Raw genomic sequence first — 23,447 nt, forward strand, 5'->3', positions numbered from 1 at the left:
CCTTCCACCCTGAGTAATAATTTGGAAGACTTTTTATTTCACTTGAGTCAAGTTACTCTCAAATAACGATCCTCTCGAGTCCAACTTTTGGCTACTTTACCAAACCTTTGCCATTTACGACTCAACCCTGCTTCAAAACGGTCACGCTTGTCCGCACACAACCGCCGCGTTCGGTTTTGGAAATATATTTTTAGATGACGCTGAAGCAGCACCGCAGGACAATAAACAGATTATTGCACGTTCCCCATTAAGCATTATTGGACGTGTGTGCAGAGCAGCCAGAAGGTAAAAATAAGACGGAGATGAGTGCATCCTCCACGTTCGCTTTGTCTCTCCCTCACTGCGGTCCCTCCATCGCACCCACCTCCGGTTACTTCATCGTATGAGCAGCTTTTCCTGGTGCCTGCACACGACACACTACTTCTTTGATTCATTTGTAACACAAAATAATGAGGGTTTAGCTAAACAATATTTTAGCATGATGTTAGCATTGCAGCATTTCAGAGAGTGCATCCGTCAAGGTGTCACTTCATATTTTTCCCTTTTCTGAATTGAACTTGATTTACTAGTGGCTAATCCGGGTCTGATTGACTAAAGTTTTGCGCTGCAAAAAAGGGTGCATACCTGAGTGCACACGGAAGCTGATCTACTAACCGGTCACAGCTTCTTTTGGGTCTGCCGCATGCACAAAGTTGCCACGCGGTTCATTTGCCGTGTGTACAGGCGGGGAGTGGTTGCAATTAGAGAAATTAAGCCTGTGCAATGTTACTGATCAAACTTGAAGACAAATTGCAATGGTTAGTTGAAGAACCGCTGAAGCCAGTCACAAGAAGGAGTCATGCCACATGATGGCTAATGCTACAACTCTGCTCGTCTTTTTTCCTTATTTCTGCATTTCAGGGTGAAAATGGGTGCAGGCCTTTGCCAAGGGTGGGCAAACGCATCTAATTGCCACATACAGTTCTTTTGGGATTCGACAGAAGCAAATCAGAGCTCATATATAAACTAGAGTACAGTGGACAATGTTTGTAGCCTATTGGTGCTTATTTTGAGCAGCAGACCAGACAGGTCAGAAAGGACCCCCACCCCCAAACAATCCGTCCAGCTAACCCCACCACCTCCTCATGCCCTTGTAATGCGTTTTAGAATACCTCCAGCCAGTCTGCGTTGACTCGATGCAGCAGGAAGATCAAGTCTCCTCTCTTCAGGTTCAACTCTGCCTTGCTGCTGCCACAAAAGTCAAAGATGGCCTGGCGGCAAGAAGAGAAACAGTTTTGAGTCAAATGTGGTCTTGCTGCATCTGCCGAGGTCAAGAGTGTCAGTGACGCAAAGAGAAAAAGGGTCATGTGTCATACAGTGGAACCTTTAAAGACAGAGGGCTCCACAGGTCAAAGAGCACAGCTCAGCAAGCATTGCAGGATTGAAACACACTTTGTGTGTGTGTGTGATTTATGGCCTTTGTGCAAAGCTTGACTTCAATTCACACCCATCATGGAAAATACCCCAAAAATAGTAAATAGCAAATATTCGAGAAAAACAATCATAAAAACGGCACGAGTAGAAAATAACACCATCCCCACAAAATACGACAATTCAAAACAATTACATGAAAATAATGTAAAGGTGGCAGTAAGTGGGTGTGTCACATGAATGATTTGATTAAAACATTTTGTTGCTTAAATACACAATATTTGATTCTATGTTGATTCATGTATCAGATTTATAGTCAACTTCAACTGGGAGTGAGAAAGACGCATCTTCGAGCAAGCACACTTTGGGCTCTTATTTCGAAAACTGTTCTTAGCGAGAGTCTTTGTTTCCTCAAAGTGATGTTATACACTCGTCTCCCATTTCTCAACAGTGAGAGGGCGAGCACAAGCACGAAGGAATATTTTCAAAGGCAGTTTTTTTTATAAATGTCTTTAAATCAGTTCAAAATCCACATCTACCCAGTATGTGCGTTGGGAAACCAAACCCAACATTTTGAAGCGAACATCATCGGGCCACATATTAAAAGACGAGCACAGAGGAAGCTGCGATGAGATGAGCCGCACGTCAGGGCGCGTGAGACGTCGAGCTGGGCGACGCGGCAGCAGCAGCAGCAGCAGCAGCACAGCTCAGCTGGCCAAAAAAAGAACACGGAGCGGCGAGTGTAGTAGGAGGGAGGTGAAGAAGAAGAGGAGGAGGAGGAGGAGGTAGGAATAGTGAAATTTAAACAGAGGTACGGGTCTGACAGATCACTGCTGCCTTTGCTGTCTGCTTGGCTCGCAGCGAGTGAGGAAGATCGGGATCAACTTCACGGGACGATGTGTGGTGAGCAACTTTTTGTCTTTGATTCATTTCAACTATGTGACTATTATGAAATGCGATGGAGAGTGTGTGCTTGTGCGTGTTTTGTGTTGCGTGCGTGTGACTTTAATCCCCGTGTGAACAGAATAAGAAATCGGTACGAATAATCAGACGCAAAATAATTTGATCGTGTTGACACCAACACACTCGAACAAAAAACACGTCAAAGGCACCTTAACTTTTTCCAATAAAGAACACATCTGACTCCGCATAGAACTTTTGTGGCATTTCTGGCTATAATTTGCAGGTGTTGACGGCACAAACTCCTTTAAATGCTCGGTTGACTCTCAATCGATGATTGTTGAATTTGCTTGGTTTGGTGGCATCCGAGTTCACTAATTAGTGCGTGAATGCTGCGCCCCAAGTAGAGGGGAAAAAAGTCTATTTTTTGTGGGAGAACAATTTAGGTTTATTTCTTTTATTTTTGTGCGTTAAAGGTGCTACTTTAGCAGATGAAAAGTATCAACTGAGTGTCATTTACATTTTATTTCAATGCAATGAATTTTAGCATGTGAGACAAGCACATAAAGAGGAGGATTGAAAAAGAAGTCATTATATTCATTTCGGGGGGTTTTAAAATTGTTTTGTTTGGGTTGAAAATGCTGTTGTAAAAGTAAAAATGTATTTTTTCTTTAAATTGTATTTTGATATGATCATTTTTTTATGTACTATTACAAAAATGCACACATTTTAAATACCTTTTTCTGAAAAGAATTTTCCACCCTGACAGATGGAATTATCTTTTTACTTACAAGTACATTTCTGAAATGATGGACTTTTTATGTTACATATTTATTTATTTTTAAAAATCATTTTTAATACTACATGTTCTTTTTTATGTCGAAATGCTGACAAACGAGTAAAATGTATTAAAAAATTTAGTAGTTAAATCTTTTTTTCTTACTACTCCAACAATGTTGGTGGATTTTTTTTTTTAAAGTGAGTTGTAATTATTTTTACGTGAGAAAATGCTGATACACAAGTTAAAAAGTATACATCTTTAATTTTTATCTGTCAAATTGATGATTATTTTTGAATTTCTTAAATCGATTATGTCGGACTTTTTCCCTGGGAGATTATCGGACCGAGAGAAATGATGAAGTCACCTTTTACAAAGGCCACTTAAGAGTAGAAAGACTCAAATGATCACCTTATCAGTAAGCTATGACAAGCCTGATAACAACGTGATAGGAGGAAGGATTGCTATGATCAGTTTGGCATTCATTCACGGATGTGTTGGCAAAAAAAAAAAAAAAAACACTAGGCAAGAAACATTAGCAAGATGCTCCAATAGAATGGAGCAGTTCAGTATTGTTGCGCCGGTGCGATTCGCTTGCACAGGGAACGGCTGGAAATGACGCCTGGGTTGAGCTCGGCACAGGAGCAATCATCGTACACAATTAGACGTGCGCCCACCCCGCCCTAACAAGCTTGTAAAAAACCTTCGCTCCTTGATTAGCGGCAGCGAGGAGGGAGCTGGCGTTCCCTCGGTGAAAAGACGCGAGAGGAATACTTTATGAAGCCTGTACTGTAGGACTCTACTGGAGGGAGATTTGACTCGCCGGATTGTCAGGCCTAACTACTGTACCTGCAGGGCAATTCAGAACTGCTAGCCATGTTTCCATGGTTACAGCTGGCGACCGTGTCAAGTGAAAAGAATCCTCACCATTTCTGGCACACTGAAAGCGACGTGAGGAATGAGCGAAGCTTAAAAGTTTGGAGAGAAGCGAAGGGGCTGCTGAGAATGAAGAGCAATGAGTGATGCGATCACAGGAGCCAATCGCAAACGAGGCAGGAGGAAGTAGTGACGACGCTGAGACTTGAAACAACTTTGTGATTTCTGATCATGGGTCGTCAGCTTTAAAAAGAAAAAAAAAAAGACAAAACAGTGGCCATGCTGCAATGAGATCATTGATCACTCGCCCCACGCAGGGTTCTTGCAAGCTGTTCCAGGCCGGTGGCTTTTAGGAGATGCCAAGTGAAACCTGACATTGATGCATTTCAATGACTCAACCGTAAGCCCCTGCAGATGCTGCAATGACACGTCAATTTCCTGGAATCTCCTTAACTCTTTCATTCCACGAGACTTGTACGTCTTTTTAAAATTAGGCCCCGCCTACCAAGGACGTACTTGTACGTCTAAGTCTTTTTTTTGTGTCATAGAGAGGAGGAGGGTCTGATGCAATCTGTGAATGAGAATAAGCCGTTTGCATTGTAAATCATGTAAAAAAGCGACCAGTAGGTGGCAGTGGTGCGTCACGTGCTTGAAATGCATGCTTTTACAAAAAGCTCTTTTCTCAGTTTTTTGCCCAGGAATCGCCATTTTCATGGAAATTGGCCATTTTGTAATGCCGATTGCTGAAGAATAGAAAAAGCGAGAAACAATTTTTTTTTTCTGCTGAAAGCACAGAGTCCAAACTTTATTTTGGTAGGCTCCATGTTTATATAGCATTAGAACCAAATATTCTGTGGGCCTTGCAAGATCAGTCAAAATCCAGTAAAACGCTGGGATTGAGGGGGTTGCTCCAGTGAAAATGGCTGGGATTGAATGAGTTATTTGGAGCTCCCGGCCTTTCGTCAAACAAAAATGTAGCAAAAAAACGAAAGAAAAAAAACAATAAGGAAAACTGCACGAGTGGTTGATCAGTTATTTCATGTCAATTATTTCCATCCATCATTCAGGCTTTTGATTGTGCCAAATGGTCTTCCGTGCCCCAGACCTGAGGTCCCAGGGTCTCACACCCCTGTCCAACCATAACCCCCTTCCAGGCCACCTCGGGTCTGATTTTTTGCGGTGTACTATGACGATTTCCAAGCTCAGACTTGGTGTATTTTGTTCCTGCGACTTTGACGTTTGGTGGTTTCTACATTTCAAGAGGTGCTCATGGTCGGGATTTGCCAATTGTCATTCAAAAATGGTGCTCATTTAATAGCATGTCTATAAGGGCCAATTAAGTTTCAATCGAGGGACCGGTTACATTATTGCTGCATCGGTGTATCAGAGTAGGGTGGAACTTAGGGCCCCGGGCTCTCCGATGAGAATTCTCACTTGGCGACCGCTTCTCATAATTGCGAGAACACGAGACGCAAGACGAGCGCAGGCACCAAGAAGCACACCAAGGGGGCACTCGGTTGTCAGAGAGAGAACGATCTAAAATAAAATGTTGAGTAGGCTGGTTGTGGGTAGGATACACCAAGTTTTTCACTGCTGTGTGGGAGAGAGAGTGAGAGCGAGGGGCGAATAAACAGCTCGGTTCGCCAATGAAAGACCGCTGGAGTGTGTGTGTGTGGAGGTTTTTTTTTTTTGGTATTGAATGCATTCATTTCTGCTCGGTAGCAGTGTCAGAGAAGTTACGCGTTTCGGCAAGGGCGTGTCGAACAAGAGCCTCAGCAACACGTGAAGTCAGCCCGTGCGCTGAGGCGCCTTCATACAGACCACAAAAATCACGGGTCATAGCATTAGGTACACCTGCAGGAGCTATTATAAAATCAAATTCAAGAGGTCCTCAAACTACTGCCTTTGATTGTGAGCGGCACAAATTCGCTAAACAAAGTTTTTAAAATTGCGCTTAAGGTTCGCAGCGGTTGAGGTTTTCACTGAATTATACCGAGATGTGTTTTTATTCATTTTAACACTCATGTAACAATCCCCAGAGAATTTATTTGTACTCTGCTCCAAAACAGGGATTCCCAACCACAGTGCCTCGAGAGATTACAAATGTGAATCTGGAAATGATTTCATCTGACCGCTACAAATGAATGAAGACAAATAAATGATCTATGTCAGTCACATATAGTGACAAAACAATTACATGCTCCTCCACTAGATGGCAGGAGTGTGTATCCATCTGATGCGTTCAAGCCAAAGGTGGGGCCAATCGTACGACAACGATCAGAACCTCTTTCAACTTCACAAGCAAACGCTGTTAATCCTTCATGTTTGTATATTGATTTTTAGTTTGAATGTATGCATCAAAGACCCCCCCCCCCCCCCGGCAGGGTCACGTGTGATGCTGTGGACCTGGGTGGCCGTGGGGGATGGTAACCACAGCAACAATACGAAACAAATACAATAAAATAAGTACGCATATACCTCAGCCCTTGGTGATGAGAAGAGGTCCGTCTTGGGTTTGGCTGTCTTACTAAAAGATCAAGAAAATGCAAATTAACACAAGATTTTGTCCAACATGGAATATGGTTTCAAAAGTGGAACAAACACCGTTCCGAGAGCAATATCACCATTAGAACAACTGCGCCGCAGGGGTTGGAAAAGGGCATGTGTGCGAAGGAGAAGTAATGGGACTCAAATTTTGCATCATTTCCTCTTGAGAGAGTCTCCCCTTACCACATGTTCTGCTGGTGAAACACGCCATGCGCGAATCATCCAATGGCTGCATGGTTATCGCAAATAAGGAAGTAAGCTTAGAAAAGAATGACTTGTTGAACAAAAACGTGTGTGTGTGTGTGTAATAGACACACACACACACACACACACACACACACAGAGCGAGAGAGAGAGAGAGAAAGAATTGTACCCTTAAAAATTAAAAAGCTTTCAGATGATTTCATATTTTTTTAAAATTCATCTCAAGTGCGCATGTAAATGTAAATGCACATGTGGCAAAGAATCTTAACAATATCCAATAATATGCGAATAATAAGGTTTGAAATTATCATACAACTTATTGTATTTAATTATATATATACAGTATATTATATATATATACACACACATTTTTTTCTAATTGAAAATTTAAAAATATACCTATAAATAATTTGCCCTGTAAGTGTCAAAAGGTTCTGGCAAAGCAAACTCCTCAACTCACTACAACATACTTAGCACAGGAAGGCTAAAAAAATTTTAAAAATAAAAAAGCAAATAGGTGAGTTTTTCCATTCGGATAGATCCCCCAAAAATCTGTGAACGAGCAATTTCACAAATGCTGAATCGCGCCTGGCAGCGAGTTCATTAATGTCAAGAACGAGGGCTCTCATTTTGTTCCAGACGCAAATCCGATGTGAGCCTTGAGCCTGCACATAAATTTACTAACGACAGAAATGTCTGCACGCTCTCATCTGTGAAAATAGAATCCGTGAGTGTTTGACTCTATCTTGAGGAGACACTGAACACGAATTCCTTTGGGGAAATTGCTTGGAAAGCCAAACAAACTGCAGCTTCCACGGCTAATTAGATTCATACAGGCTTTCAAAGGGGCTTGTGAGCGCAATTGTAACTTTGCTGGTCATCTTGAGAATTGTTTAAGCAATTCCACCGGTGGTGCTTAATGAGATATATGGACAGAGGGGCTCACATTTTGCGGGTGGGCGGTCGCAGACGCCTGAGAGCTCGAGGCTGGTGTTGACTGTCCTGCTCCGTCTGGTAGAAGAACATCCTGAGATCCTCATCCAGCAGCAACCACGTCGGCAGACCCAACAGCCTCTGCAGGGGGAAGGAGAGGAGGAATCTGAGGGGAACGGGGGGGAGGGGTTGTGGGAGTCTAGCGAGGTGGAAGGTGCGAAGCAGGAAAAGATAGAGGAAAAAAAACCCACGTAGGTTGCGGCCAAACAAGCACGGCAAGTGAGTGGGAGAAGACGACGTGGTTTGAGCGTTTTGTGTGTTGTTGTTTTTTGGGCTGCACGCAACGTGTCAAAAGTCCCACAACTGCTGTCAGTCAGGCGTGATGTGGGCACGGGGCACAATGAGAGAGAAAAGAGAAAGAGAGGGAGAGAAGAGGCGACGCCTACGTGCGCAGCTTCATCTGCAAACTGATGCTTCAGTAAACGTCAGTGCGGCATCCACCTACAGCATCACTCAGCCCACTTATAGGTGAAGGCGCACAAGTTGGAGCGAGCGCAACAAGACTTCGCTCTGACTCGAGCGCCGCGATTACCTTCATGTACGTGTTCAGCTCGGGGATTCGGCTCTCCGCGATCTCCCGCTTGTTGCCGATGAACACTTTCCCTGGCGACAGAGAAATGAAAGCATTATGAAAGATAAAATGCAAAGAATTAAACAGTTTAAACAGACCGTCAATACTGGTCATGAGCTGCAGTAATAATAATTTTTTTTATTTTTAAAGAGTATACGCCTGTGGGTAATGTAAAATTATTTGTCTATGTGTGTTGCTGCATCATCTGTGTTCCAATATCCATTGCATTAAGGCAGGGGTGTCAAACTCATTTTTGTCATGGGCCATATTTTATTTACCGTTTCCCTTGGAAGGCTGTTGTGACTGAAACCAAATAAAAAATGTATTCAACTGTTGTTTAAGTTACTGTAATGAGGGGTTTGGTTCCAAGAAAATGCTTACAATATGTCTCTTATTTATTACAGATGAGAATTTTTGAGATTTTAGCAAGCATCATGCAAGTTGACATGCATGATTTGCTTCCGCGGGCCATATAAAATGACGTGGTGGGCCGGATGTGGCCCCCGGGCCTTGAGTTTGATACCTTGCATTAAGGGTTATAACAGTTCAAAGTCGATGCTAGTTTCCTTTGCCTGTCTATGGCATTTTGCTTCTTTTTTTTTTAATAAGAAAGAAAGTGGACATTGCAGTTATGTAATTTGGTTAAATATAAAACATGTAATTCTTTATTTTATGACTAGTTTGACAGCAACGTTAAATCGGGAGTGGTGATAAAACAGCTTGGAGAATGCACTTTTTGTTCACTATTATCCAAACTGCTGCTTGATGTGAAATTATTTCTGCCCTTTGAAAATTCATGTTATGTTCAATTTCATTCAAACTCGGTCTGTCTTTGAAAGTTGGCAGTCACCCTGTAATCCGATTTGAGAGTGAATCAACAGCACCTCTGCTGGTTGCAGACAAGTCATGCATGCCATTTAAACTCCCTTATCAGTACTGTAGTGCTCCAATTTTTTACTCGAAGTACCACTAAAAAAATATTTAGCGGTCGTGACCAACATTAAAATATATATCCAGTATGTACTCACCGGTTTCTAAAATGAGGCGTAGATTAAAACAAAGACAAAAAAATCTCAAGATGACACAACCCCTCTAAGTCCAGAAAGGATGAGGCGGCGCCGACTAAATCACTCCCAAGGCCATTTAATGCTGTTATTAAATCCCATTTAGCCCACTCCTAATGACCCTCGGCCTTAATGTTCAGCTCACACTCAATCAATTCCTCCCCCTCCTCCTTCTCCTCATTCACACTAAAGCAGTAAATGACTCAGCCACTCTGCGACACGAGTTCGTTTGAATCGAATCAAATTGTCTTTTCTAACCTTCATCTTTGTAATGGCAGTGATTTGTTTCACAAAATCCACATGGCTGGAAAATCCTGGATTACATTAAAATGACTAGCCAAAGGAGAATCATTCTGCTATTTAATGACTTGTTTCAAAGAGCCCGACAAGACCATATGCCGTTTTTTTTTTTTTTTTGTCCATCCTGCCGCCTGACATCCTATCATCCCATGTCTCTCCTTCGGTCTCCCTTTCCAGCTTGATGAGCTCCGCAATGAAACCCATCAGATCTAATATTATCCTGCGGATTCCTCCGTGGCAAATGCTAAAGTTTGTAGAAATGTTGAACGCTCCCTCCCTCCCCTACCCCTCAGTCCTCCCATTCGGTGATGGAGACTGATTGAAGTCGTAATATATTCCGTTTACGCAAAAGATAAATCGTGATGGGGTAGCATCCATTCAAAGTGCTTTTAAAGGTTTTGCTACTTTTGACTTCCCCAAAAGGTGCAATCTCAACCGAAATCAAAAAGGCAATACTGATCTGAAATTATTACTATGGGTCATGTTCTATTCAAATAGTGCCTGAATGAAATTCCAACCGAGAAAATTAAAAGACAAAAATCTTGTGGGAAGGAAAGAAATAGGACTTTTAGCTCAGATGGTCAACATAGAGATGTTTTGGCTAAATGGCTTGCTGTCCAATGGAAAGGGTGTACGGTATCTCCAAATATTGATCTTCAAAAATATATATTTTCTAGATCAAATTAAAAAGCAAGAAGAGTAGCTTTTGTTAAAAAGTTAAACCTGATGTTAAAAATAGTCCGTCGTTGCGAAAGGAACCGTGATTTGTACACAACAGCAGGACCTCACCAGAGCAAGCCAATAAAATTGTGACGGCTAACACTAGCTAGCATAGTTAGTCATCTTTTTATGCTATGTAGCAGGCCCAGTGTTGACTCGTGTCAAACATTGATGGATGCAGCAAATGCAGCGTTGTGGCACAAGACATAACATGCCTCGCGTCACGTACATATCCAAACATTACTAGAACATGATTATCAGAAGCTAATCCTTGCAACACCTCCAAATTGTGCCCGCAACACCAACTTGTGCTAACAGGAAGTGTTTTGGCCACTTTTTTTTTTTTTGTCAAGAAAACAGCTTTCGTAAAAAAGATTAACATGTTGTTGGGTGGGCGGGCAGTCCAGAGGCCCAACTTTTTGTGTAAACCTTTTTTTTTTTTTTGGTTCTTTTAGTCAGTTTTCGATATATCTCCTTTAAATTTAAATATACACTTTTTAATCTAGCGTTGCCATGTGAAACTCCTAATAGAGGAGCTAAGGTTTTTGCTTGCATTTTGTTAGCTTAATAGCATACGGTAATTGCCCAAGTCATAACTTTATCTTATTTTTTACATCTCTGAGTTATTGCTATAAAGATGTTCTTTGTCCGATTCTCATTACAGCTTCTCCACTGCACTTAATCTAGTTTAACAACAAGTTATTGCCCTGCTCGCAGAATTATAACATTTCTCGACAAGCTTTTGGTATTTTTCACAGTTTGTTGCAAAATGATGAAGCACTGTTGTAAACTTTGAGGATTTGTCAATTCGTTTGCTGAAGACTTCATTACACAGTCGGCTTGGAGGCTAACCATAAATCAATTATTGCAAAGAAAACACAACAGCGATTGGCTCGAGTCACCGCGACTGCTCATGAAATACAAATGCATGACACCCCATCACTTTCATGTTTGTCGCCATTCTTAGCGCTGTTATTGCTCTCTCCCGGGTACAAAGCGTTTAAAAAGCTTCCTGTGGCGCAATCAACCGCCACACCGATTGAGCAAACAGGTGCGCCGCATCTCCAGCAGTCCGCAATCAAAGGCCAAATTGTTTTCGAAGCTACTTTCTGCACACAATAGGCACAGAAACAAAAAAGAACCTTTCTGGATGCCGGAATTAATAAGTCATCTGAAGCTAGGTATGACCATGACCGAAATGGTATTTTTAAATAGATACCTGGAAGTGTGGGCAACACGCAGGTGTTGGGACCAGGTCTGTCTGGGTCCTCTGGAGCATATCTGGACTCCAGGATCTGGTGCAGGCTGAAAAACTCACGGTAGCGCCTGTAGATGAGATACTTGCTCCATCCTTTGGTTTTCACCTCAACAACAAACCTCTGCCATAGTGGATAGAAGACAAAGACGTTTTCGAAGTCACTGTAAAATGTTAACAACCGTCTCGTTTTGTTTTGTGTTTTCAAACTTACAAAATAGTCGAAGCCTTTTTTTTCCTCGATATCCGCAATGGTGGCGCTGATGGGGACGTTATTAGGCAGCTGGTCAAAGTCACTAGGTAACAGGAAATGCTTCATGTTACGATCAGTTAAAGTACAGTTTACAATTCCATACATCATGTACCGACAATTTTAGATTTTTTAAATGTTTTTGTCATTTTTGTAATTTGTATCCTCAAGGGTTAATTGAGTTCAATGAAATAGTCATGTAAGAAATAATCAAATTCAATGAAAAATGTATACCGTACAATTGGCAAGTGGCAATACATTGTAACAATAAGCATGTTTTTAACAGCTAAGACGATCCAAACAAGTTCAAGAAAAGTGAGAAAACAGAAGCAATAACAGTAATAAAAAAAATCAAAATAGATATAACGGCAAAAACATGTAAATATTATGAACTTATTACTCGAGACATGACCTGGGTTGACCCATTTTAAATATCCTCACTATTTTAATCATGATAAACTTCTATTTTGTATAGAGAACTCCAGATTGCTATGGTTTCACCATTCTAAAATATATTAAACTCAATTCATAATTTTGTAATATTATTCGTGTATAACTACAGTATGCACATTTTAATAAGGTGTGGTCTCTCCTTTCAACGTGACCCCCCCCCCCCCCCCCCCCCCAAAAAACACTGACACGCACGGAGTCAATGTGGCCCCACACCGGACCGCCGCCAGTGAAAGAAACATATTTGTAAACTCACCTTTTGTAGCGTAGCTGCTGCGGCGGTAGCGACATGGCCAAGGTGTCAAACGGCGTAGAAAGCAAACAAAATGGTTTCAAAAATGTGAATGACTCCGCAGTAGAAAGAAAGTAGCATCAGGAAGTGAGAGTTCCCTCTGATGATGTTCCGCACACAAGACCAAGGGCGGACCAGAGAGAGGCTAGCAACCAGGAAGTGTGATGCGGTGCTCGTCTTTTCAAACAAACCAAAAAAGGGAACTTTCAGTACACAAATATAGTACAACTAATAACAATTGATCTGTTAAATAACTTTTTGTATGCGAAATTGCCGTTTGGAAGTATGAAGACAAAAACAATACTTCATTTGATGGAGATATGCTTTCATGTCGTTGAAGTACCCGTACTTAAGTAATATCATCATTCCAACACCATTTAGTATTTTTTTTCTTAATTTATTTATAATAGTAAAATAAAATATATAGTAAAGACAAATGCAGGCTAATTTATCCCCAAAAAGTTTGAAAATACAGGATAGCACAGGTCAATGGTTCCCAAAATGTTTACAGCACCTCAAAAGTACAGGTACTGAGCTCTTCAAGTACCACCATACCATACTCACCAACATTAAAATGCAGTAGTGTAGCAGGCCCAAGCGTTTGTCAAAAACAAAGCACAGTATCCAGTATTCATTTGAAATCAAATGTTTTTATGAATGAAAGCATTCGATTCAAGTGTTGTGCACTTGAAATGTACCAGTGGTGATCAGTAGGAAAAATATATATATTTAGTTGTCCGTTAGTTATGCGTTCATAGTGACCGAGCGCTGCTCTGAATACTGAAGAAGAAAAAAAAAACAGACGCAGACGTGAAATGGTTAGTAATTAGGTATAAATGACAAGATGGTGACAAAGCACGTCAAACGGAGGGCATCATAAACCATCAACACCATGTATCTAGCATGTACACAATCCAACTTATATTATTATATAAACAACTGTATTCAGTACTATAATATTCACCGTCAATGAGGCTCCGCAATAGTATTAGCTAACACACTCGCGTGTAAATAACATTGTAGCACAAACTGACATGGGGGGAGGATTATTTTGGTATAAAATCCAGATAATCGTGATGTTCGTACCCCACCTGAAATGTGCGAGAAAGACTTCTTTGTCATGGCTGACAAGTCAATTCATTGCAGTGGAATCAAACGTGAAGTGTGATGCAAAGTGAAGGACAAACAACCCAAGAGAAGTGTTTGGCTGCATTGTGTGACACTGCAGTGAAAAGATGTGCTTAAGCACACACAAATACACAACGCATTAAAAAAAAGTTGAGTTTCTTGTGGCTGGCAGACGCCGCTCGCTGTGAATAACGGGCAATGAGTTTTCAAGCGTCTATTCACTGTCAAGGCTGGGAGGGAGCACTGAAGCTTGCATGTGCAAGTGAACACACTAAGAAAGGCTGAGTTGTTTTCACCCTCGCTGTGGGTTCGCTGTGGATTTTGAGTAGCTTGGGTTGCTTTTACCCACGGTTGGGTTAATTATTTTGACCGAGCAGTTTGGGTTGAAGGTTGGGCTTTCCTTTTTGACCAACCTTTGGGTTACTTTCAACCCACCACTTTCAAGAGTGAAAAAAAAAAAAAAATCACCCAAATGTAATAATGTGTTCAAGTTGTGACATCACATTTCATCATTCATGCCCCCGGTCCTCGGGTGAATTTTAGGCGATCGTTTTTAACGTGTTTTTCGAATATCCCTTCTTACTTCCTAAAAAGGGGTAAAGGAGAGCCACAGTCGCTGCCACTATTTACAATGTGTTTGAAAAGTCAGTCTTAATAAGTTTAAATGTGTTTAAAATGGATTGGCAAACAATTCAGGGTGGACCCTTGGGATAGGCTCCAGCACGCCCAAGACCCTCGTGAGGATAAGTGGATTGGAAAATGAATGGACGGATGGATAAATGTGCTGGAAAAACTATTTTTAATATGGTCTCTATATTCACTTTTTGTGGGACTTATCTGTGATGAACTGAGCGTGTGTATCAGTAGCTGTTGTCTATAATAGTTGATCACTTTTCATTGCAGATTACAATATAGATGTGGAATTTACAATATACTGTGTCATTACATAACAAGAGGCTGGCTGCGTAACAGGCCAAACAGCCAACAACTTGGTGGATTCCTTTTTAAAAGCGCGCCCACAGCCGCCCTCACACGTAAAAGCCTTAGTGTGCATGCTAAATATACCGTGGTTAGTGTGCGTGCATATTTGGCAAACAGTCTCCCACTCAAGCTGCTGACTGTAGTTAGCTTCGCTGCTAATGAGCCAATTACAGTAAATGCTTGACTTGTTGCGGCTGGAATAGCAAAATCGACGTCTGAAAAAAAAATCGATTTGCCTATTGGGTTGCTTTGTGATACTGTGTATATAGTAGTTTTATTTAAAAGAATGCAATGAAAATGTATGTTCATAATTACTTGAGTAATCATTTTTGGAATTCGATTTTTAAGGCTGTTCTTTGAAGTCTTGGAGACATTGTAGAAAATGTATAATTTTCAACAACATATTTTGTTCAATAGAAATGTCAACAAATTACATGAGCAAAATGATTTCCAAACTTCTGATGAAATAATCAAACATAACTGTCAATGGGATATATATATATATATATATTAAACCCTTTCATACACCCCGTAACCTGATAACATGGTAAGCTGTCCACTGTTGTAACTACCCCTGAAAAGGTTCATTTCAAAACTATGCAACCAACTGCCCAACGAGGGGAAAGTGGGACGGCTCCGGCTTGAGATATTTCGAACGTCACTTTTAGAATTTTTAAGTTGAATGGTGCATAACTCTACAAAGTTTAATGGATATCGGTTAGGGCCTAACCGATATCCATTAAACGGTTAGTCCAGTGCCTAACCGTTAGGCACTGGACTGACTTACGAAACTACCAACAAATCAAAACATGTGCTTGAGTGAATCTCGTATCTTGGACTGTATGTTACCATGGCAACGTGTCCCGTCCTCACAACTCAGTGTGAACCTGATGCGTTTCCTCTGTGTGTCCATTCCTCCAGCTGACAGGATGGTGATGACGGACCTGTTGAAAGCAGAGGAGATCAAGAAAGCGCTTGATGCCTTTGCAGGTTGGATTAGTGTGCAGTACTGTGAAAAGAAAAATAGACATATTTATCACATCAAAGGGGGGTTTCAAGCTTGAAATGTTAAGGCCATATAACAACATCGCAATTGGGTTTAAATAAGCTCATACCTTTTATCTTTATTAGCGTAGTCGTTTAGAAACTGCATTTTGTTTACTTGGGTTGACTTTGATGAATATTTCAGATTGGTTTAATGATCTCCAAATGAAAAAAGTTTTTTTTGTTGAATTTACCCTAATTGATTTAATCAAGTGGCCTTAACGGATTTTGCTCAGCAGAGAGCAAACATGCTCAAATTCTGGACAATTATTGGTGTGTGGGTACCTCGCTTAGTGCCGAAAGACCACTGGGTGCATATTAATGGGCTCTTTGGCCGACTTGTTTTGCGGAGTAGCAGAGACGTTCGACCCGAAAAAGTTCTTCGACTTGGTGGGAATGACGGCAATGTCGGCCGAGAGCGTCAAACAGGTCTTCCGGGTTCTGGATGTGGACGGAAGTGGCTTCATCGAAGAGGAGGAACTCAAGTGAGGCAAAAATGAGAAAATACCTGCCAAGTGTTTTTATATAAGCTGCGGAGAAATATTTTCTCTTTTGTAGGTTTGTGCTGAAGGGCTTCTCAGAGGACGGCAGGGACTTGACAGACGATGAGACAAGAGTGTTCCTCAAAGCCGGAGACAAAGACGGCGACGGCAAGATCGGCATTGACGGTGAGAGAAGGGAAGCTTTTTATGATAACCTATACTGTCACGATAAGAACATGTATAAAAGAGGCGTACAAGTTAATCACATGAGGCATAACTAAGTCTTCAGAAGAGACACCATGCCATGTTAAGTGGGCAAAATTGAAAATCCGGCTCAAACAAAACGTCAACCAAGAAACTAAAACGTAATTAATGTATTTTTAAAAAAAATGTAATATTCATATTTTTTCATCTTTTCTATGTAAACCTGAAATAATCTTTTTGGTACTGTAAGTAAATAAGATTATTGACAATTAAAAATATATATATATACACACACGGTACTTACAGTATATTCATTCATTCATTCATCTTCCGAACCGCTTCATCCTCATTAGGGTCGCGGGGACTTACAGTATATATATATATGGTGGCCCGGTGATCCAGTGGTTAGCGCATCGACCTCACAGTGCAGAGGTACCGGGTGTGTGGGGTTTGATGTTCCCCCAGGGCATGTGTGGATTTTCTCCGGGTACTACGGTTTCCTCCCACATTCCAAAAACATGCATGGCAGACTGATTGAACACTCTAAATTGTCCCGAGGTGTGAGCGTGGATGGTTGTTTGTCTGTGTGTGCCCTGCGATTGGCTGGCAACCAGTTCAGGGTGTCCCCCGCCTACTGCCCGAAGACAGCTCACCTGTAAAATGACAAAAATAGAGCTCGACCACTTTCGTTCTTAGTGCCTCTGTTGTGTTCCACTTTGGAGATCCCACTGGATTTTTCCCAACAGCGGTATACTGTGCATGTTCCCGAATTGTGTCTCATTCATTTTCTTCCTCACCAGAGTTCGAAGCGATGGTGCATGAGTAGGAGACAGCGGGACGTCCTCCTCTTTCTCCACCTCCCTGAATTCATAGTTTGTACCTGCCACCATCAAACTTCTCTCACCTCCCTGGGGGGAACCTACGCATGGAGTGGGACTGGCCTGACCGCTCACCCACGACACCAGGCAGCATCCTACAGGAGGCGTTACCAAATTTGGGTTTCATGTTTTTTTTGTTCGGTATCAAATGTACTTCTGTATCGGGTAACAATCATTCTTGATGAGCTCATAAAGATAGCTTGGTGCTAGTGCTGTTGTATTCCAAATGATTATTTTTCATATTTTGGTCACATGCCAGTACACCTTCATCCTCTTCACTTACACACCCCCTCGAAATGACACAATAAACACAACCAAGAAATGAGAGAAGACATTAAGAAATGATAATAAAAGCGTGATTGAGTAAGTGATATTTCTTTTGTTACTTTCAAAACAAGCACGTTAAATATTAAAATACACGATCACCATTGAAATAACGAATGGGTATTAACATTGTCCAAGGTGTGAAGGCTCAAAGACTCCAAATCATAATTCAATTAATCGCATTTTAGGACTTACAGAATAGAAAATGAATGTGCACAGCATACTGTATGTTTACAAAATAGAAAACCGTAAGAGTATTTGAGACAATTGGAGTTTTAATAACTAAACAAAATGTGTTTCATGCAGATGCTTTCAATTCAGGTGCGTACTAAATGAAATGGGGGAGGGGGGGGGAACCCAAAACGCTGGCGTAAATATTCAACTAAACCCGTCACAGTTTTGTCTCATCACTGCCGCCTCATGTACAAACCGGAGTCTGGCCTGGTGCAATCAATGGATGCGAGGAGCGGATCGGTCATCCGTCTTGGTGGGGCGAAGCTTCACGGTGGCAAATGGGTTTGTGCCTCTGAAATGAGAGGATGATGGAAAATGTCACACAATCCCTGGCAGCATTTACTGTTGTCCATGCACACACACACGCCTGGGTGGAAACATAACACCGTGCACATAGTTGACTGGCTAGCTCCAGAAGTCCATTTAGCTTCAGAATGCACCTCAAGTATGTGAACACGCTCTTAAATATTGCGATTCTAGAAACACAGACTAAAAAGTAGTTGCTTTTTTCAGACTCCATATGGGGGCATGCACGTCCTCTGTTCATTCTGACATACGCGATAATTGGGACGCCAGGCCAATACACCAAAAGGATGCGAAGATCGGACCTCGCTTTGCGAACCATAAGAGCCTCCCCCAATCTGCTCCAATGAAATTGGATGCAGCCAACTACCCAAAATGACTTCATGACTTGTTGAAGGTTTAAGAATCAGTAAGACCTAAGAGGACCAGGAGCTCTGATCAATAATTTAACTCAAACACTCCCAAAGACGTTTTTAAACGTCTTTTCAGACTTGGTCCAGAATTGGCTGGTACTGAATGAGTTTTAATTGATTTAAGATGTGTATCCCAAGACTTCTGACATCAAGTGTGTTTCAAAAGCAGGGTTCACACATACCACCAATAAGTCAAGTTCAATAGGAGCCTGTTGATCCGGATTGTCTTTGATCGATTATCCTGTGGCGTGGGGTGTGTTAAGTGATTTTTCATTTCAGAAAACAGTCAGGCAGAAAATTGTCAATGTTTGCAATCACAAATCCTTATTTTGTGTGGCCAACACTGAGTAGGGCTGCTGTTTTTCCTCGTCTTGTGGGGTCTCTCCAGAGTTGGGGGGGACTCAAAAATGGAGTTACTAAATTAACCATTGCCGGCAATGGGACTTACTTGGCTAAAGATTAGTGTATACAGAATGAAACTCAACTTGACAAGCCTGTTTTCCATTTGAAACTCAGCATTTTCAAGGTAGTATGCGATTGATACGTTTGAAAAGTGTTGTTGCTTCATGTAGTGTTACAAACCTGGCTACCCACCAGCAGAGTGCAGAGGCCAACTCATAAATAGAGCTTTGAAGATTCCATTTGAGATTCAAGGATCACAGTTTTGGCGAATTCGGCGAAAGCGAGAACGGCAGCATGTGAAGCCTTGTAACTCAAAGCCAGCATAACAACTACGACACTAAACATCATCTGTCAATTTGAAACCCGTCAAAATATGTCATTATGTGAAACCGGTACGTGGCTCAAAAACGCGAGTGGGAGTCAAATGAAACAATGCACTGTCAACTGAATTACCTCAGAAATGGAGGGTTCTCAGGTGGGCCGTTGGGTGATGAAGCCTAGAAAAAGGATTCAATCACTTTTTGGGGGGCGAAAGATGATATTCAGCATTGATCATTTCAATATCCTCTGGTACCTGTGCGTCAGGGGCGGGAGAAAGCGGTCGCAAATCCACAGAGCCCCGTCTGAGATTCTGAAGAGGAGGAGGAGGAGGTGGAGGAGGCGGTACCTCAGGTATGGTCTTTGTATGAATAGGTTTCATCTCCACCATCTGTTCCGCCTTCTTCTCAAGGAGAGGAGAAACGGGCCGGAAGTCTACAGACGCTCTGCGGTTGGGCGTTGCCGGCGGTGGGACATCGCCATAGCTCCTGCCCTCTGATTGGTCATTTTGGGTTTCGCCGGGGTCCAGCAGGTTGTTCATACTGCTACTCCGGAGAGAACCGGCACTGAGAAGTTAGAAGAATATCAGATGATGTGCACTGCAGAAAGTGAGCAAAAAAAAAAAAAAAGTGTTCAAATGATGTCACCTGTCGAAATCATCTATGAGGCCCACATAAGCAGCAGGAAACCAGCCTTGTCTGGAGAAGGTCAAACCACTGAATGAGACAATTCCTTCAAAACTGTCACATTCCCAGCCAGGAAAACGCACCTTAAGCTGTTGTCGGTGCGGCCATATAACCAGCCGTTGCGCGGTTCCTGGACCAGCAGGGTGACCGTCTCCCCCCGGTTGAAAGGAAGCAGCTTGGGGTTGGATGAGGCGGGGTGAGACACCAGGGCCTTCATGGGACGCCCTCCTCCCAGACCCAGAGATTCTCCCACCGAGCTGGAGCGCGAGCGGCTAGGCAGGGGTGATGGTGCTGAGTTTTGGAGAGAGGACAGAGATGATTACACAGAAGTTGTTCCCATGACAGTACCAGGTACACCAGCTCACACTTGTAATTATATGAGGGCTCCACGTGAAACACTTTCAACCAGCAGGGGGTAGCAACACACTTTGTTGGCAACAATAGAAATAGCAGGACTGTACTCTCAAAAATGTTTGCATCAAACACTACCTAAAAAAAGACTTTGGGTCAAAAAGTGTTGTTTGTGTCATTGGCTCCAAAAAAAAAAAAAAAAAAGTTGGTTGCCCACCTCGCGAGGGCACTTTGCCCAGTGCCTGTTGCTCTCGCCTGGCCCAGGACATGTCGTCATCTCTGGCTACCGTCTGCAGCAGGGAGCTCACGGAGCCTCGCAGCTGCAGAGAAGCGGAAGGGGAGACCACGCAGTTTAGTCGTTTTACTTTGAACAAGTGCACCCTTGTGAGCGACAATAATACCTGGGCCTCTTGGTCCAAATTCGTGGGAGTCCGAGATCCGGATCTGGTCTCATTTATTTTCTCCTTCCACCCTTCTGCTTTATACTGGAGAGCCACGCCTGTCTGAATTCAGATGAGAAAGGTGATCGCCTCATTCATTACATTCTGGCCAGATCAAACAGCAATAAGTAGAAAAGGGCCTGCAGCTGTTGGCTTCTTAATGCCATGCCCTTGCTTGTTTGTGACTTTGACAAATAGTTTCTTGAGATGCATTTGATTCGTTTCTGCATCGTTTGTAAGAACACTACAACTTCTGCTTACTAGAAAGTTGCATCTTATATGTACAGTATGTGCGCTTATACCTTGTTGACCAGAAAGAGAAGGGACTGGGTCAAACCGCAGTGTTTCTCTGCCAGGAAACGATATCGCCTCTCCTCCTCCTTCAGGATCTCCTGCTGGCTCTGCTTCAAGTACTGCATGTAGTCGCTGCTCTCCTAGTAACAAAGTGCATACACAACTTGCGTTTCTGCTCGGTGTTCACTTCACGCACAAAACACAGTGCCCCAAAAATAATGTGTCGAGATGTTACCAGAGAGTCCCTGAAGGCTCCCCGTCTTAGCTGTTTCTCCAAAGCCTCCGCCTGGTTCCTCACTTCCAGTTCATACACTCGCCGGCTACCCTGCAAACGCAATGCAAAACACAACGTGACCATCAGCGAAAGGCATTTCCAGCGCTACACAAAGCCTCACGTCGATGTACTCTTCATCCAACTTGACGTTCTTCTCCATGGCTTGTAACACCTCCACCTGGAACCATCGGAACTGCAGCAGGCAGAGCGATAGAATCGGTAGTCCATCGTTTCCATCGTCAGATTGAGTGGCTTTTCCATTGATATGTACATGTCATTAGGATGCAAGTGTGGATTTAAGAATGTTATTATGTGTACCGACCACTCCTTCCATCTCAGCAGTGAGTCTCCGTTGCGTCTCAGATATCTGGATCAGGACATCCCCTGGAATAGGACAACTGGTAAGTGCAGTTACTATTGTGACATCGGATCATCCATTTTCCACTGGGCTTGCCATCATTAAGGTCACGGGTGAGCTGGAGCATATCGCTGGCGGCGAGTCAAAACCTAGTACCTCCAAAATAGTCATTTTGCAGGAGACCTCAAAAATGCATGTTTGTTCAACTATTAACATTGCATCATCAAAGAGCGCAAGTCCTTTTCAACACTTCAGATTGGTCAATAATTTATAAGTATACACTTTGAAAAAATATGGAATTTTCCAAATTTTGCTTGTGAGGTTTCAAACCCGACGTCAGCAATATCTGAGCTGACTTGGGGCGAGAAGCACAATAAGTACACAGGGAGACATGCTAAATAGTGGACCACTGTTCACTTTAAAAAATAATAATTAGGTCAAACAAGCGTAAAAACGTATAAACTGTCTGAACTGATAAGTGACCTGCAGAATGACGTGTGACATGTGTTGGGAGGGGGGGGGGGGATCTAAAAAAGGCATAAAATCACTAAATAAATAAATAAAAATGTCTTCCAACCAAATGGTAAACTGAACCTTCCAAAAGCAATGTGTTGCTGGTGTGGACACAGGAAGGTAGATTGGGGCTGACTGAGTGAGCATGTCTTTAAAAAAAAAAAAAAAAAAAAAAGCTCTTTCAATAATTTAGTGTGCGTCACTCAATAGGGCCACTCATCAAACTGCAGTGCGCTGACCTTCTCAAGTTATCTAAAGTAACAGAAGCACGTGCGCTCTCATCAACAGCACCAACCACGTGGGACTGAATACGACGACAGGTCCCGGTGGTCATCGTGAAAGTGACGCAAGTGGAAAATAATGGAAGCCACTCATGCGCTTACACAAGTGTACAGTCATGACAGGATTTTTTTATTTTTTTCCCCCCCCCTCGATCATCATAACTTACCAAGGGAGCGGGAAGATAGCGTGTGAATCGCCTGGTCGCCCATTTTGGCCACAGCGCTGAAGTAGGCCTCACTACAAACACCTAATGCTGTAAAACCACACAGAAAACATGAAACGGTTAGACCATGTTGGAAACTTCGAGATTGTTACGACAAAATAAAAAGGTATAATACGTGCGCAGGTGTGTTAACCACTACTCCAACATTGCACAAACTGCACTCAATTGTCATCCCTTTTGCTCTTCTCTGTTCACACCTACCCTGGAAAGCTTTGACATAGCTGTTACCCAACGCAACGAGCTTCTGAAGGCCAGGGTTGAAATGTTCCATCAGGTTCTACAGTTAACAAAAACACACATGACCGTCTGCAAGTTTTGCTCTTAATTCGCACAACCAAAATGTGTTGAGAGACAGAAAACAAAAGTTGGTACTCACGGAATAGACAGATAAGGTTGATCTGTGCAGCTGGTCACTGCTGGTTCCTGACATGGTGCCCGACGGGAGAGCGAATATGAAATTCAAATATGGAATAGCTTCAAAAGAGGACAATGGGGACAGAGCAAGTTGGAGGGGTCTGTACGCCCATTCAAACTTGCGCACTTCGACGGGGTGTAAGCAACCTGAAGCACTACCAGTCCCCTTCTTTTCTTCAATTCTACTCTCCTCCGAATGTCTGACAAACTCAAAACGTCAAAAAAAAAAATCCTTTTGTCTTTCACCGGATCCCCTTGCGATGAAAATTCATCTCAGCCTGTGGATTAGAG

General features: G+C 42.4%; 3 protein-coding genes across 4 annotated transcripts in view; 1 reads left to right on the forward strand and 2 right to left on the reverse strand.

Moving 5' to 3' along the window:
• Window positions 1-12,750, reverse strand: part of ncf4 (neutrophil cytosolic factor 4) — a 26,527-nt gene extending 13,777 nt beyond the window's left edge. For both annotated transcript variants that reach the window (XR_015101852.1, XM_086120342.1), the window contains exons 1-7: window positions 12,575-12,750; window positions 11,833-11,914; window positions 11,583-11,742; window positions 8,241-8,311; window positions 7,662-7,789; window positions 6,443-6,491; window positions 1,152-1,250 (exon numbers count right to left, since the gene is read on the reverse strand). Coding sequence is in view for 1 of the 2 variants with exons in the window: in XM_086120342.1 (XP_085976468.1) it covers window positions 1,152-1,250; window positions 6,443-6,491; window positions 7,662-7,789; window positions 8,241-8,311; window positions 11,583-11,742; window positions 11,833-11,914; window positions 12,575-12,609 (624 nt within the window). In the remaining variant the exon portion in view is untranslated. The remainder of the gene's footprint in view (window positions 1-1,151; window positions 1,251-6,442; window positions 6,492-7,661; window positions 7,790-8,240; window positions 8,312-11,582; window positions 11,743-11,832; window positions 11,915-12,574) is intronic.
• On the forward strand, window positions 2,087-17,536 carry pvalb7 (parvalbumin 7). The gene is made up of 5 exons (XM_086120343.1): window positions 2,087-2,313; window positions 15,641-15,709; window positions 16,119-16,248; window positions 16,322-16,431; window positions 17,250-17,536. The coding sequence occupies exons 1-5, from the start codon at window positions 2,307-2,309 to the stop codon at window positions 17,273-17,275; spliced, it is 342 nt and encodes a 113-aa protein (XP_085976469.1). The 5' UTR covers window positions 2,087-2,306; the 3' UTR covers window positions 17,276-17,536.
• Window positions 17,275-23,164, reverse strand: baiap2l2b (BAR/IMD domain containing adaptor protein 2 like 2b). Its single transcript, XM_086120341.1, has 14 exons — window positions 22,944-23,164; window positions 22,686-22,772; window positions 21,689-21,750; window positions 21,488-21,559; window positions 21,328-21,417; window positions 21,101-21,232; window positions 20,760-20,861; window positions 20,576-20,678; window positions 20,091-20,298; window positions 19,969-20,019; window positions 19,578-19,887; window positions 19,457-19,500; window positions 18,082-18,177; window positions 17,275-17,422 (listed from the first exon to the last, which is right to left on the reverse strand). The coding sequence occupies exons 1-13, from the start codon at window positions 23,011-23,013 to the stop codon at window positions 18,102-18,104; spliced, it is 1,407 nt and encodes a 468-aa protein (XP_085976467.1). The 5' UTR covers window positions 23,014-23,164; the 3' UTR covers window positions 17,275-17,422; window positions 18,082-18,101.
• Window positions 23,165-23,447: the final 283 nt, after the last annotated feature.

This window comes from Hippocampus guttulatus, chromosome 9 (genome assembly GCF_054856545.1).
Source record: "Hippocampus guttulatus isolate MCC_2025c chromosome 9, RoL_Hgut_1.0, whole genome shotgun sequence".
NCBI lineage: Eukaryota > Metazoa > Chordata > Actinopteri > Syngnathiformes > Syngnathidae > Hippocampus > Hippocampus guttulatus.

Coding starts and splice junctions, on each gene's coding strand:
- pvalb7 (XM_086120343.1), top strand. Junction 15,710..16,118: donor AGCGCTTGATGCCTTTGCAG/GTTGGATTAGTG, acceptor TTTGCGGAGTAG/CAGAGACGTTCGACCCGAAA. Junction 16,432..17,249: donor CGGCAAGATCGGCATTGACG/GTGAGAGAAGGG, acceptor CTTCCTCACCAG/AGTTCGAAGCGATGGTGCAT.
- baiap2l2b (XM_086120341.1), bottom strand. CDS start 23,013: ATGGAACATTTCAACCCTGGCCTTCAGAAGCTCGTTGCGTTGGGTAAC. Junction 22,773..22,943: donor CTATGTCAAAGCTTTCCAGG/GTAGGTGTGAAC, acceptor GTGGTTTTACAG/CATTAGGTGTTTGTAGTGAG. Junction 20,679..20,759: donor ATTTGGACCAAGAGGCCCAG/GTATTATTGTCG, acceptor GCTTCTCTGCAG/CTGCGAGGCTCCGTGAGCTC.